The sequence below is a fragment of the Lycorma delicatula genome, chromosome 2 (assembly GCF_047948215.1).
Source record: "Lycorma delicatula isolate Av1 chromosome 2, ASM4794821v1, whole genome shotgun sequence".
NCBI lineage: Eukaryota > Metazoa > Arthropoda > Insecta > Hemiptera > Fulgoridae > Lycorma > Lycorma delicatula.
The window spans coordinates 144,603,568-144,620,907 of record NC_134456.1 but is presented as its reverse complement, the minus strand read 5'-3'; the positions used below and the strand labels follow the sequence as shown (position 1 = coordinate 144,620,907).

Below are 17,340 nucleotides of genomic sequence, written 5' to 3'. Positions count from 1 at the left end.
TATGATGCGAATGGATATTATTCACGTCTTTTACATGTAATAAGACGTGAATAAATCAAATCATAAACTATCGTTGAAAAAATGCACTGGTTTTGTACATAATTGCCATGCACTTTACACAAATTGCTTTTACAACAATGACTTTAATGCTGAGTAGATAGTCTGAACAATGTCATTGCGACATTGTCGTAGTTATTTCCGTTTTTTTTTCGCTGCGAACTCTGGTGTCTATGTTACGACTTAGTAGCTACTTTCCTTTAAACCGCTTATGTGAGATTACTTGAAGGCTATTATTTAAGAAGTAAAAAGAAAAAAAAAATTAATGAAAATATTCCATTCGCCCAGTTCAGAAAATCAGATTTAGTCATAACTTCAGTTTTACACATCGTATATTAGTTTGACAGAAAAAGATATGGTTTTCAATTATTCCCTTATTACCGTAAGTTTGCTTGACTTGAAAACTCAAACTCGGTTTTCGATTTTTCTTGTAGAAACGGGAATGTAATATAACCGATATGTCTGCAGGAAAAGATATCAATAAGACTCAGGTAAGTGAATTTTTATTCAAATTGTAAATATGATACATCTCATATTATAATATGTCAACCAGTTATTTATTCGATTAAATACATTGATCTTATTTATTGCAGTTAAGTAACATAATACGTTTCATAAATTTCGGGATTTATTGAAAATAAGCAGGGTTAGATGCAGTGTGGGAAATGTTTAGACTACAGAAATATTATTTACTTAGTACAGTAATGTACTAAGCAGAAAATACTAGTAAATGTGTAATTGAATGGTAACTTAGAGCTCTTTTCTTGTACAGTATCGCTTGATGCATTTGAAATTCGACCATCAACCTTTGACGTTAAGGGATGATGTGCCAGTTTCTAGAACTTTACTCTGCACTCATTGAAGTGCATCATGCTTACTTGTATAAATTCCAGTTTTAATCATTTTTTTTTTATGATAACTTCCTCATTTGCTTAAGAATAACAACAAAAATGTTCTATCGCTATCGTTTTCTAATTCTGTATTCATTTTTGGAATATCTATTAAGTCTTCCTCAAATTTACTCTTGCGTTTGTTTTGATTAGGATATCTTGGTTTATAAGGTATCATAAAAAGTAATCAACATGTAGTTTCAAAGTAAACTTGAAAAAAAAACAAAACTTGGGACTTATTTTTGGTTTACAGATATAATTTAATACTATTATTTGTTTTCGCTCAATAAATTACATTTATACTACTTTATTTTTTACACTACATTTAAAATTAGTATAAACCTAAACAGTTTGTCGGCTAGTCTTTCTGTATTAATATCATCATTCCTAGTGCAGAGTAGTTAATTAACTTACATCGATCAAAAGTATAACATGGGTAACTATTTAGAAAAATCAATATCTACTCATTATGTTTTGATTTAGGCCAAATTATTTCGCATAAAATAATAAAAATGTAACTTTTTGTGCGACATAACACAAGAATACACAATTTTCCTGAATAAAAAATATTTATAAGACATTCCAAAATCATAGTCTAATAATATAAAATAATAAATTGAGCGCACATGTTTTTATTTTTTATCTAAAAATATTTATTATTATAACTTTTAAATTTATAAGTCGCATTCTATTAAAACCTTAAATAATTGTGCAAAGTTATTTAGGATTTTCACCTAGATGAATATATGATAATTTTCTAATAATTTCCACTGCAAAACATGAGAGAATTTTTATTATTTTCATGACTTATGAAATAAGTTTAGATGGAGAAAGTTAATGAAATTAAAGTAGTTTAGTTGAAGAGTTATTTCGTTTAAATCTGTTATTATTGCTTTTTATATTTATATATTGCCTCTTATTTTGTTCTGTATTTTATTCGTGTAAAAGTACTTTTTTTCTTTTAAATTTAAGAAAACATAAAAGGTTTTCTTTCCTTTTGTAAAAATTTACAGGTAATTTCAAGGAAATACTATTAGAAACTGTACTTCTCTTTTTAAAACACAAAAGAAGCAAAACAAAAAATTCAATTTCGCTGCTGGTATTGCAGAGAGAAACCAGGTAGTAAGCATACTGTAGGTACGGTAGTAGTGTCGATTGTGTTCAATGGTGGAGAGGAAACCAAGACCGTAAAATAGCTAAGGCTCTTATCGTAGCAGAAACACACGGCACTCTAGAGATTTCTATGTAGAAATTCTGTGAAATGTCACTCCACCTTGACTCAGATTTTCAACCAAGTTCTCATCTTAATAACAACTTGCTTGTTTATTTACTTTTACCTTAAACATTGTAATTAATTCAACATTATGAAATAAGTTAGAACTACGTAATTATTTATGCCGTATATAAAATTAAATTTTTAGAATAATAACTTTTTTCTGCATCAAAATAGAGTTTTCTTTTAATAAATTTTTCTAAAAACTTTTTATAAAAACATTCTCTTTCATTTCGACATATTTTGAGAAGTTTTTCTAGCCGTTTCCAGATAATTTTATTAATTTAGTTATAAGTGTTCCATTCAGTTTTTTCTGAATGTTGCTATTCCATATAATGTTTTATTACTTTGATCTAAAGTTAACAACATCGGCATTCCAACTTTAAAGCATAGTAATGAAAAATATAATCACAGAAAAAATAAACCTATATCCATTAGCACATCAAATTTATTTTCAGCAGATTTTATTTCCAACAGTTCTAAATAAATCATTATTTCCAAATAATAAAATAATAAACCTGGTAAAGAATAGTGTTTTTATAGCAAATTAAATACCGGTTATAAGGTACAAAAATAAAAAACTGGGAAGTTTTCATTCCTTTAAGCTTTCTAGATTTTATTGAACCAAATATTTTAATTGTACATGAACAAATGGGTTTTAATAATAAATTTTATAAAAAAGAAAGAAGATATCCACAAGAAATCGGAAGTATGAAACTTTTAATTACTTTAGTCTAGGATTTAGAAGATTGAAAGATTTCTTTTAAAATACATGATTGCCACCAAAGCCCATTTTTCAGAACAAATGTTAGGTAGTGAACATGTAAACAACATTTTCTGATTTATCACTTCACTATTCTACAGTGAGATATAAAGACTCATATTATTTCTTGGTGAAGAACAGATTGGACGAGTATAGGGGGAATAATTTCTATTCTCCATTTATTAACCAGACACGAAAAGGGTTGTGGTATATATTCACTTGTTTGATAATCGCTGATCGTAGAAACAACAGAGACATGTGATATGTCAATCAAAAATAGATCTGAGATTGGTATATTCTTTAATGTAGAGGGAGCATCTAACTTTATAGTACTCGTAATAACATCTAACTGTGGTGTAAATATTCAACTTTTGTTGAACGATAAAAGATTTGTCCTACAAAAAGATTTGGCACAGGGTTAGAAAAATTTGTTTCAGCTTGTAAAGTAAGCCTTCGTATCACGTAGCGTAAAATTCCACATTCAAGAGAAACCTTTCTTACCTTACATACGGCAATCAAATCAAAGGAGGTTTTATGGATCAGAATTAGGCTGTTGTGATATACTCCTAAATAGACGGATAGAATAATGGTAAATAAAAAGTATTGTAGACAATAAAGTTTTTCTTAGAATATATAAAGAAGGTTATCTAATTTCACTGGTTTATTATTAAATTTTTATTTTATTTCATAAATCAACATTGAAAGGTTTAATTAATATGCAAGTTGTATTAGATAAGTAATTGCATTAATATATATTTTTGATTTTTATAGAATTTCATAAGAAAATAAGATACGGGTTCATAGTGTCTATATTGCATGCAAAAATGAATAAAAAAATAGTTTTTATTAAATTAGGAGCAACTTCTTCGATTGTTTATAATGACAAATGAATAAATGTATAAAAAAATTAATAATGGGGTATCATTAATAAAATGAAATTCAATGCGTCAGTAGTGAATTACTTATTTCCATTTTATTAAAATTTTACCAAAAAAAAGTTTTAATTTGATAAGTGTACCGTGGGACACGTTGTAGCTAGTGCCTATATCGTTGAGTGATGCGAGAGCTTACATCTACACAAAACTATTGTTATTTCAAGTATAAATAAATATTTCATTTTAGACTTACGAAGATAGACATAATTGGGTCCATTAGTTTATTCAGTGAAGTATAAAAATGTCAGGCCTTCTCATAAAGCTTGAAAAGAACTGTGACTGTTATTATTATTTTCTTATCAGTAAGAAAACTCTTACAAAGGTAGTGAATAAGAAAATTACTTGGAAGTGTATAACCGAAATTTATTTCGAAAAAATTGAGAAAGATTAAATATTCGTGCAGAATGATGGGATTTTCAAGACAATTTCGCAAAAGCCAGACTTTGAAGAGTAATGTGAACATGCTTAAATCATTAGTAGGATGCTATTAATCTTGTAAAACGCAGGTTGCTGAAGTCTCTTTTTGTTTTGGTTTACGTTCCTAAAGTTATGGTAGTAACAAGAACGCCACATGGACTTTGAAGATAAATCACAATATCTGTTAATATGTCCGAATTTTTGGTGGCAAGTATACTAAACTATATTCCTGTTCTAAATTCTTTAACTTTGAATTTGATATTTATTTAGTAATCTAAATTAAATATATTTCCATTACTTTCTTCGTATTTAGGATCGATGAGAAATAATATCAGTTGTTCCTTATTAAATAATAACACACTATGCTTCCTTCACAACCTAAAACTTTGTATATCAATTTTTTTTTTCACTACCTTTGGCTTTTTTGAAAGGAAGGAGACAGACTTCTTAATAATATTCCAAACATCTTTTTCTTCTGGAGCGGAAGAGTATAAAATTACAATTATCTTCTAATTGTATTGTGATAATTGTTACGTTGACTGCCACCTCCATAATATAAACGTAGCATTTTGTGAATTCTATTTGTTAACTTTGTTCCATATACTAGCGTGTTTTTATAATAGAAAACGCTTTACGATCTCTAATTAATTTCCTGAGCGTTGCTTCGAATAAATTCTTCTGATGATGGTTTTGCTCGGTCCAGATTTTGACACAATTTAGCTAATGAAATGATGTTTAATTTGCAGTTAGAATTTGTAAGTCTTGTTTAAAACTGTAATTAGAGTAATTAATAATTCACATACTGGAATAAATTGTACATATTCATATTTACGTATAATTTACATATTGTATATTTTATATATATATATATATATATGATACATTTATAAATCTATATGTGTGTGTGTGTGTATATATATATATATAATCTTTGTGTATTATATGTGTATTAGATATTGTACATATTTATATAGATCATAATGTAACCATTTGTTAAATTTCAGGTTATTGTAAATTTTGTGACCTAGGAACACATTCAATTGCTTATTTTAACTTAATCTCTGTAATAAAATATACTACGGTATTTGTTTGGAACATCTGTATTACAAATTATATATCTTAAAAAACAATTTATCATTCATTGCTAAAGAATATTTAAAGAATTTCTAAAATATATTACTAATTTATTAGTTGTTTCTGTACCAGTCGTATCAATTAAACACCTTAAAGGACAAAACTCACTTTCCTAGCAACCATCCCGTGACCAACCACCCAAGCCTCGCTGTGTTCATTTTCAAACGACCCTCCTTCTCATTCACCATCGTCATTATATTGTGTAAAATTATAGTTAATTATTATCAAGATTTTATAGTATTACTGATAGACGATTAGATAACTCACATTTTTGCTTGCGAATTGTATTCTTTGAAATAATAATAAATTCAAGCAGTATGAAATATATAATATTATGATTTTTTTATACGACACTGCAGTTAAAAAAGAAATTTTATTCTAAAAAAAAATATTATGAAGATATTTTTAGTTTGTGTATATATTAATATTTTTAGCATTTCAAAAACAGTAAACAGTTTGGCTCATCTGTAAATTTAGTCGTTCTATGTAATTCTATATAGAGAGATTCTTTCAAATATTTACACATTAGTAATTAACCAGCTTGCACACATGTAACATTCTTCATAGGTTAAAACAAAACATAATCTATAAATTTGTACAAAATTATTCACAGATAAAATTAATGAATGGTTTGTCACACAGAACAGGGTTTTACGATCTCAATATATGCTACGGAAATGGCACACAGCAACGTATATTTATGTCCTATTCCACTTCCACATGTGCTACATACTATTGATTTTTCGCATTTGCTTGAATAAAATTTTCGTAATTCACATCAAAAGCTTAAATTCTGATAAAATAAAATAAATAAAAGTTAATATCAGGCTACACTTGTGTTGTTAAAAGAAAATAATAGTGTAAAGGTGTTATAAATTTATTAAAACTACATTTAACATTTAATTTAAAACATGTGGAATTAATTCTCATTTGTTTTCCGAACTTATTTCAAATTATTTCTGTAAAGATCGATTCGATTGTCTTAATTTAAGTTATCTAACACAATTTAATATTAAATTACCTTCAAAATCATTGTTAGATTATTGTTTATTATTTTTTTTACATAAAAATTTCCAAGCGTGATATGTATCCTCACAGTAATATAAAAAAGATACAACAGAAACATATTTTTTTATCCGGAAACTTCTAATGATTGTATGGTATGTGAAAATGTCAACCTCTTTTATCTGTTATTCAACCTAACTTAAATAATCTCTTTCGGAACACCGGAAGGCAGAAGTAGATTTCACTGATGCTAAGTAGCGGATAAAAAAGATTTTCACCTTAAAGTTAAGAAAAAATACATTTATTCAATACAACAATGGTTGCATGTGAAAAAAGTTTCACATGTTTAGCATACTACAAGCCCCATCTTCTTACAATTCCAGCAACATTTTGGTTATCCCTTGGTATTTATTTAACATCTCTTTTCTGATTCTTGTATCGTAAAATCAGCCGATATTCTAGTTTACTTCGAGGAAGTATTATAAGGTATTAAACTGTATATAATATTTCAGTTTATTAGTTTACGAAGCTACTGATTCATTATTTCTTCCGAAATGTTACGCCTACTGTTTTATATTACATTCAGTTCATTATCTATTATCGACTTTTCAAAGAAAGTACGCTATTACTTTCGTTCTCATGGTGGGTGTAGGAGGTGAAAGTGAATATTCTCTACGTTTTGAGGTATGAGGAGTACAAAAATATAATTTACTTAAAATCGAATTTCCGTATATATATATATATAGAGCCGTACGAATAAAATTTTTTTACTCAAAAATCTCCAAAACTACTAGATCAATTTTATTAAAATTTAGATATGCTGTCGTACTCTTATTTGAAGTTGTGCATGCAAAAATTTGATGAAGATTGGTTGAGTTGTTCTTGAGTTAAGTTTTAAGATCTAAATTTTTAAGATCGACAACAGACAACATAATCTCAATTTGAGGTATTACTTTCGGTTGCAAGTTAAAATTGAGGGTGAATGAAAATGAATTCACTTTAAATTTTGAGATATGAGGAATACAAAAATACCACATTCATGTAAAAAAATTTTATAACTCGACAATTTCCAAAATACCATTCATATATATAGAATTTTGTTGTTACTTGAAAATCTCCGTAACTCAATCAATTAATTTCACTGAGATGAATCGTTCTTGGGTTACGCTTAATTTAAGCTCGACAACAGACTATGTATTGGTGTATTTCCATACGCGCTTATGCAGTTAGTCACAATGGTGAGTGAGTTGAAACTCACCATTGATACTTTTGGGTAGGGTCTACTTGTTAATCGAACGTATGTAGTGCGTTGTACTCTGAAAATCACGGCGTCTGCCTGAGAGATATTGTGACATCGGAAACGAAATGTTGGTCTTCTTGCGCAAGAGTTATTTTTTTGGTGGAAAATTTTAGATTAGAATGAGTTATTATGTCAAAAGGAAATAAAAATAAAATAAAAAAGTCGGCTTTCTTTTTATTTTAAAGTAATTATTTTAGGCTTTTTCTGATTTTGCGTAACATTTACAGTAATAATTTTACATTGAAATTAGGTCTTAAAATTATTAATCGTAATATTTTACACAATTAAATTCAATTCAATTGGGAGCTCTGTAGAACTGTTCAATAAATATCGAGAAAGTGTGTTAAAAAATAAAAATTAACTAAGTGATAAAATGAACTGTATAAAATTGTGTTTTGCGATTGGAGTAAACAAGATCAAAATTCAAAATAAACAGAAAATATTAAAATCCTACCAACCTATTGATGAGGAAAAGGCAGATAAAGTAATATGCTATTCACGCAAGTTTATTTAAAAGCAAATTGGATTGCGGCTTATCCACGGAGGGAAAATATATTTATTCAATGCAAGCATTAATTTAGAATTGATTGGATACTTTTCTAGTTGATTTCTCTACTTAGTTGCTACTTATTTTTTATAATTATATTGATTTATTTTTAAAAATAATAGATTAAATTAGTTCCAAGAATTTAATACGTTTTTAGAAATTTTGTAAAAATAATTTTGCAAATCTGTATAATATGTACAATTTTACTCTAAAATCTAACACATTTTAAAATAATTTACGTTGTTTTGTAATTTCAGGCAGTCCTAGTGACCACCAAGGTGCAATTCCAGCTGTTCTTTATGTTCACGGTGAATCATATGAATGGAATTCCGGTAATCCATACGATGGTAGTGTATTAGCCAGCTACGGTCATCTTATTGTCGTCACCATAAATTTTCGATTGGGTATTCTTGGTAAGTTTTAAAGCAATGTTTGTATATGATTTAATACATATTAAACTGTAATAAATTTTTAGTTAGTAGTTATTACTTATTCATAATTAAATCTAATAAGTATATGATTTTATGATATGAATTTTATTTGAAAATTTACCCGTTTTACTAATTCATATTGTAAAAAATAAAATTAATTTTTTTCTGGATAGTTCCTTTTCAATATCTGTAATTATTTTTATAATTCTGGAGAAAGAAAATAAACTTAAGTGTCGCTCTTACTTTAGAAAATCTTACGTGATTTTTTTTTAATAAATACAAAAAGAGATAATTGTAATTAATAGCAGGTGTTGCGACGTCAACGGGACGCCTTGTCCAACAGCGTTGCGGTAGATTTTAGAGCGAGGGTGTACTGTATGTGTTTATAGGTGATATGAAGACAACACCTTATTGATTACTGAAGGTTTGTTTAATTGTACGCCGTCTTGGGGGTATAAATAATCTTGTAACATAACACTTGTAACTTATAACTTAACTTTAAAGATAGCAAACGTAATCTAAATAAAATTTAAAATAATATTCATACGAACAAGAATTGAGAGAGTCCATAGGTTTGAGTGTAGACTGGTTTAAGACGCTACTTACTGTTCTCGAGGGAGCAGCTAGTGACGTCGAGTGGCGTGATGCTCGCGACCATAGTTTGCTGTGGGGAGCCTAGCTACCGCTAGGTTTCAGCACCCAACGGCAAGAGGGGGTGAAAACGTAACAGCAGGAAAATAAATAAATAAAGAATATAAATAAATAAAGCCTGCAAATAGTTACGTAAATAACGGAAAGTAAAGGAAAAAGTATGCTCGGTTACCGAGGGCTTCACTTTTGAGTGACTGCTACTTAGGAGATAATTTAACTGTAAAGTTAAAATAAACAAGAAAAAAAAAATTATATAAAATCCTATAATAACCTATATTCTATAATAATTTATATTCTGGAAATTCTTTACCTATCAATACAAACCATCACTGTACATTACCTTCTCCGCTTTAAAGATTAACAGTGATACATATATAGTTATAATCATATAAAATTATACACAATATATACATATTGTGAATAACTTTATATACAATATAATGGAGTTATTTATATAACCCTTATATATATATATATATATCAAATATATATCAAATAATATATCAAATTAGATTCCACGTTTACCATTGGTTATTTTTTGCAGGTTTAATGTATTATATTATTTTATTTATGTTTATAAGATGGCGAATTGTCTTTGGAAATTTTTTCTTCAAAATAAAATTATTTTCTTGTAATCCTTCCATTACGATTGAAAAATTCCTATTTGTGAATAAATTCTCAGGTTTTGTTGAAATAGACCTGAACTACCAGGTTTATTAAGTTATAAATACATCCAGATATATTCACTATATAAAAACTGAACTGATTTTCTCCTGACATACAGAGTTATCATAAAAGAATGGTGCCATTTCAGTAATTTATAGGAAGATTGTAGGGAAATTTCTAGATGTTATATTGGTATCCCTGAAAGCCTCCAACCCAAAAGTTTGTTATCAGCAGTTGTAACCACAACGTCAGTTCTTGTATTGTTGTTGCGGTGAGTTTAGTGAGTTAGTATGTTCTCGGATAAAGACAAAGCAAAGTGTGTTTTATTGATGGCTGAATTAAAATCCATAATTTTAGTTCAATGTGCGTTTCGACGTGAATTCGGAAGAGATCCACCACACAAAAATAACATAACACGTTGGTTCAAACAATTCGAAGAAACTTGATCAGTTAAGAAACAGAAATCAACCGGCAGACCAAGTGTACCAGACGAAACGGTTGAACTAATTAGACAATCGGCAATCGAAGTCCTGGGAAGTCCATCCCCCGTCGAAGCGTCGAATTAGGTACTCCAAAATCAACAGTTCACAAAATTTTACATAAAAAACTGAAATTACACGCTATAAAACCCAGATACTGCAGGAATTGAAACCCGATGATGGTGTAAAACGTTACAATTTTGCTGTTGAAATGTTTGACAGAATAAGTGAAAACGAATCATTTTTAGATGATGTAATTTTTACAGACGAAGCTACATTCCATGTGAATAGATGTGTTAACAGACACAATTCACGAATATGGGGCTCTGAAAACCCACACGCAATTATTGAGAAACAACGCGATTCGCCTAAAGTTAATGTTTGGTGTGGTGTGATGAAAAATCGTGTAATAGGGCCTTTCTTCTTTGCTGAAAAAAAAAATTAATGGAGTTGTGTTCTGTATCTTGACACGTTAACCAATTATTGCTTTCCTCAGCTGGATGAACTCAAAACATTCAATAACTTCATTTCCAACAAGATGGTGCTCCCCCGCACTTCAATGCATTGGTCACGGACGCTTTGAACGAAAAATTTGGAGATCGATGGATAGGCCGGCAAGGACCCATAGTTTGGCCTCCAAGGACTCTAGACCTGACACCTTGCGATTTTTTCTTGTGGGGGTACATCAAAAGCGTTGTTTATACACAAAAAATTCGCGACCTAAACCACTTAAAAAACAGAATTAATGAAGCAATGACAACCATTAATGAAGTAATGTTAACTAATGTTTGGAGAGAAGTTGAGTATCGTTTGGACATTTGTCGAGCGACTAACGGCGCACATATTGAAATTTATGTAAAAAAATGTTTGAGACGACAAATTTGAAAAATAAAAAACATAAACTGTAAGAAATTCTGTTTTAATTTAAACCATGTTCAAAACCGCACCATTCTTTAATGATAACTCTGTATATTCAAAAATTTATTTTCTTTCAAAACGATTCTTTTATGACTGTTTGAAAACATACAGTTAATTTTTTTTTTAATAATAATATGTGACAAAAATAATAAGTATTTTAGATTTTTTTAAATATTTTAGAAAGTTAATCTTTTCTATCTTCAAAATATAAACAAATTTTAATTTACCATATGGATACTATGAGATCGAGGGCTAAGTGGTGACAAAGTAATCATATGGTAATCAATATTCTCTGTGTTTCTGCAAAATAACATAACATAACATATTCTTAACAAATAAAGAGTGGTGTTATATTTTATATTTTGAACTTTTTTTTTTAATTATAATTATTGTTATTATTATTATTTCGATAGAGTTTTATTAATTTAATATTATTGAATAATATTTTAAGGATTTTGATTGTACGCTAAACGATTCGTGTATGATTGATTGGTATTAGATTAATTTGGAATTTTGACTGTTGATATCTGTATGTCATTATTGGAATTTATTATCAGTCACGAAGACTACTTCGGGGTATTGAACAGAACTTTTTATACTAGTGGCTTTAAACACATGATTAAATTCAGTTCACTTGAATTTAATGGAATTTCGTTGTATATAGACGAATTTTAATCTGATTTCTTAGTAATCATTGTAATTTTTAGATTAAATAAACTAAATGTTTTAGATTTTATCAAAAATATTTCAATACGTAAGATAGAATTTTCTGCTTAAATAAATTATTATTTACGTAATAGAAGAATCATTCTAAAATTATTGTTATTTAAATGTTAACGAAAACCTGATTAAACTCTTCAGTTTATTATACATTACGGATAATTTTTTTTGTTGATATAAATGCCTAGAATTTATGATAAAACTAAATGAGTAAATAGATTCCGTGAAATTAAATTTCATAAACATGTAATTTCAATTATGTTAGATCAAACGGTGACCTAATGAAAGAAGGTGTATCCATACTATTGCTAAAATATTTAGAAACTGTCTTTATTATTTATAATTCAAGGTCATTTATTTTAATAAATTGGTACAAGATCAAAAAAAAAATTCCTTAAATAAATTAGATTAATTTGAATTGTTTTTAAATGTATTAATTTCTTTTCATTACACGATTGCCCAAAAAAGGAGTGTAATGTATTAGGGTGTATGTATGTATGTTTTCCACCCTAGCAGCTTAACGGCTGAACCGATTTAGATGTATGACCCCGTGTTGGAATCCTTACGTTAGTGCTAGTGTCATATGCTATATATATATGTATATATGTTTAAATAAATTTAAAAGTTAGAAAAAGATTATAGTTTACATAAAATTGTCACCCACACGCTATTTTCTTTTATTTTTATAAAGAGGAATGGGTTTTTGTTTGTTCGGAATAAAGAAAAACTACTCAGTCATAATCAAAATTTACCCATGTTTTCTAGCATAACTGAGAAGACTTTTAGAATATTTCATCTAGTAAAAGTTCGAAAAAAATATATATATATTAATGTAGTAGTGAAGATTTTCCAGTTGAAGCACAAAAACTTTAATGAATTGAATTAATGAACTGTTAACTGTGAGTCTTTATCACAGTGTGAGCTGGGTTTGAACTGAATGATTCGAATCAATCGAATGAATAATATTGCAAAAATAATAGAATTAAATTAACGTTAAATAAAATATTAAATTAAAAAATTTGATGTTAATAAATAATGGGCTTCTCGTGGGGACTGCGTGAGATGCTAGAGTGGTGAGGTATGCAAGCACTTCGTGGCAGGCTAGACCAATCATCTCCATCAACCGGTAACAAACGCGGTGCCTCTGGGGCGCTGTTTTGAGAAGTGCAATGGGGGTGCTCTTATAGTATCTCTGCAAACAATCGTCCGATTTCCAAAATTCCAACGGGGTATTTCTTAGTAGGTTGAAGGCTAACGTTTGCACTCATCAGGTACACTCTCAAACTAACAGATGACGATTATTTGGTAATTTTATCTAAAAATGAAAAATTATTTAAATAAAATATTATTTATTAGAACGTGTAAATAATAAATAATAATCCGTTACGTTGCTTCACTTCTCATTCGGGCCGCTAAGTGGCGAACCGCTAAATTCTCATGTTTCTTTCTTACAGCGTGCTGCTCCCATGATATTTTTCAGTAGAGATATTTTCAATAAAGGTCTAACTGAAATTGAAGACAACGTATAGTGAGTGAGTGCTTCATAATTAACCCAAAGCAAATCTATTGAAGATAAGTTGATAAAAATTTACTTATGGCTTACTAAGATAGGGTTTTTAAATTCCAAGTTTATAGGGGTAAAATGGGGTAACAATGACATTTACAGTTTTTCTTTTTTTTAATTTCTAGGTAAAACGTGAAGATATTAGTTTAATTTTTTGTTTGTGTAATCTTCATGTAAATATCTAAAAACCAACTAAATTTTTTGAAATTCCGAGTTTCAAATATTAAAATGGATTTTTGATTTGTTTTTTAAACCCACCTATTTTTTTAATTTCTTTGTAACAAATGAAATCAACCAGATTTTTGGTGATTGTAATCTTCATATGAATAAAACAATTTCTATATATTTGAAATTCGACTTTGAAAGGGAGTGGAGAAAGTTAAATTTAAAAAAATGATTAAATTTTTCCAATCCTTACTATACTGAACGAGATATTCAGTAGATTTTGGCTTGCAATTAAATACTCCAGATAAATATTTAAAAATCATTTTGCGTTGTTTTTTTTTTAATTCCAATTTTTTTAAGTGCAAAGATATACTGTGCTGTGGCTCAACTAACGCAGCCACTGCCACCGTTACTGTATGAGTGACTGGCTGCACCTGTCTTCGGTTACTTGACTAAAAATCATGAAATAAAAAAAGTTAACCGCTACGGAAAACGCAAGTAAACATAAAGCGCGGGCGAAGCTGCAATGAGGAGCTAGTTACCCTATATTAGTAATTATCCTTATTAAAGAGCAATGCTTTTTTTTGGCGGTTGTGTTTTTTAATTTTTAATATTTCTCTCTTGTTTATATACATATTTTTAATTTTTACACACGTATACAACAAGTACATGAAAGTAATTCATTAAAAATAGTATTTTTTATTTGTTTTAAATTGAGAATTTTATAAAATTAGTATTGGTGAAATTATAAATTATTTATAAATAGGAAATTATTTTCTGTAATTGGAGTAACTTAGATTAGAAATGATGAAATTTACTTTTTCTCTCTAGTTCAAAAAAAAAATTTAAGTTGATATTATAAAACTTAAAGACTAGATTTAAACTTCTAGACTTTAGCCTCATTAATTCAGAGCAGTATGACATCCGAGCACAAAACAATAATTTGATGTCGAGAGCTATAAAACAGTACGACTGTAAGTTCTGCCGTTGTGCTCATCACGTATTCTACTTGTGATGTAAATAGAAATTCAAGCTGTTGGCTTTATTTTGTAGAAAGAGAGGGTAATTGTGCAGCTATAGGAAGGGCCACGTGTTGCTTCACCCCCGACAAAATTACTCATTTATTTTATCGTACCAATTTTACATCTATGTTTGTGTATGTGGGTGTGTGTTTCCCGTAGAACAGTTTCATAATTTCCCATGGCTATTGGAAAATGTACAGTATTACATTACAACCTCCAATGACCTCTACTTTCCGTTACAAAAATAAAATTGATTCCATTTTTAAAATGCAGCAACTCTGTTTCGTTTACTTTCTTTATTTTCTTTTTATTCCTCTTTCTAAACCGTTTGAATGTTTCTGTTGTATTTTTTCTTTTTTTACTTCCTTGTACGAAGTAAAGGAAGTATTGTGATCGCGAAAAATTTCGGTTTTCAGATTTCAACGGAAATATCCATTTTGACTAGTTTTGGTGTGATATCTACTTAAACATATTTAATAAATATGTGTCTTGCATAACTTAAAAACGATTAGCCGCAGAATGTTGAAATTTTGTACTTAGGACTGTTGTAACATCTAGTTCTGCATCCCCCCTTTTGATTGCAATCAACTGGACTAAAAGTGTTTAAAAGAGACCAAAATCCAAAACATTTGGATTTTTTAGTTTTTCTTAACAAGCCCTGATTGAGAGCTTTTCAACAATATTGGTTTCAACATTCATTGGTTCCAGAGTTATAGCCAAATAAAATTTTAATTCATGAAATATTTGAATCTTACAAGGGGAAGACACATCAATTCCAATCCGACTTAATCTCCTTTTTTTTAACTTTTTTTTAATTTAAGTATATTGATTTATTAATTATTAACCTCTGATTAAAAATAATAGTTCAGTAATAACCATAATATTAATAATTATTAATAAATCAATATATTTTAACTAAGAAAAAAAGTTAAAAAAAAAAATATATGTATGTGAAGTCGGATTCGAACCGTTGTGTCCATGATTACGGATCCGACACGTTGTCACATACACCACATTACATGAGCGACGTGAAACAAAAATAATAAACTAACATGAAATGCTGATGCGAATACCACAAAAAAATGTGATGCAATGTGGTGTCCACCACAATGAAGTTGTGTAACTGTCCACTTTATTAAAGAATTAGAGGATCGTATCTCACTTTCAAATGAAGTAAGTTTAATTGAAGTGCAGCAAAAAATATGTATATATAATTTAATAGGCGTAAAAGGAATTCATGTGATGTCCACATCAGATGTTTTTATTCATTGTCTTTAAGAAATACATTGTTACATATTCAGTCTTACCTTTGATTTTTTTCAGAAGAGAATAAATTTAAATATTTTTTATCGATATAAATACATGCGAGTCTTCAGGTATCTTCTTATATAGGAATCTTCTTATATATATATATATATATATATATATATAAATCAATGTTTGTCTGTCTCTCTGTTCCAACTTAATTCGAGATCTACCGGACAGATTTGTCTAAAATTTTGCACACATACACTTTGAAGCCTTGCGGTTAATAGACTAATTTTTTTGTACCTCCAACATAACGAAATTTTACATCGGAATTTAAAACATATTATTTCTTGCTTAAAGCTTATTTAATTTTCAAAATGACTTTGATTTTCAAGAAAAATTTAATTTTTAGCTAACATTTTTTGAATTGATTAATTTTGAAAAGGGCTGAGGTTTTAATGTACAGTTTAGTGCACATGCATATGCAATTTTTACGATTCATTCATTTACAATTTTTTACAGCTGTTTGAAAACATAAATAAATAGCTGCTTTTGTTTATCATGTGTGTGTTACTAATTTAAAGTGTGTAAAGTATTTAACTACAATCTTTTAAATTCTGTGATCTTTTTTCAAAACATCATACCATGCCTAAAAGACATTCTTCAATTGGGATAAATACAAAAGAAGCACGTATGATGAAAACTGTTCGTGCGGCAGAGACTAAAGACGAAAGACAGTCAAGATTGGAAAGCGACCGAATACACACAGCCCAATCCCGTTCGATTGAAACAACTGAGCAACGGGAAATAAGTTTAGAAAGTGACCGAATACGCACAGATCAATCCTGCTCGACTGAAACAACTGAGCAACGGGAAATGCGATATGCCACCGTTACTGTATGTGTGACTGACTGCACCTGCCTCCAGTTACTTGACTAATAAATATAAAATAAAAAGATTGACCACCAATTGGAAACGCAAGTAACCATATAGTGCGAGCGAAGCTGCGACTGGGAGCTAGTAAAAATTATAAATGATTGTTTACCTATTATTAGCGATACATTATTTATATAACGATAAATAATGTTAAACGTTAAATTTTACCGGGAAAAGGATTAATCCGCGTAAGTATTTGGTTTAATGTAATTGATTATA

General features: G+C 28.8%; 1 protein-coding gene across 1 annotated transcript in view; it reads left to right on the top strand.

Annotated features, from left to right (window-relative positions):
* Positions 1-17,340, top strand: part of LOC142319294 (neuroligin-4, X-linked-like) — an 894,612-nt gene that overhangs the window by 436,237 nt on the left and 441,035 nt on the right. Inside the window, exon 2 of the mRNA XM_075356400.1 lies at positions 8,579-8,734. Within this exon, the coding sequence (XP_075212515.1) occupies positions 8,579-8,734 (156 nt within the window). The remainder of the gene's footprint in view (positions 1-8,578; positions 8,735-17,340) is intronic.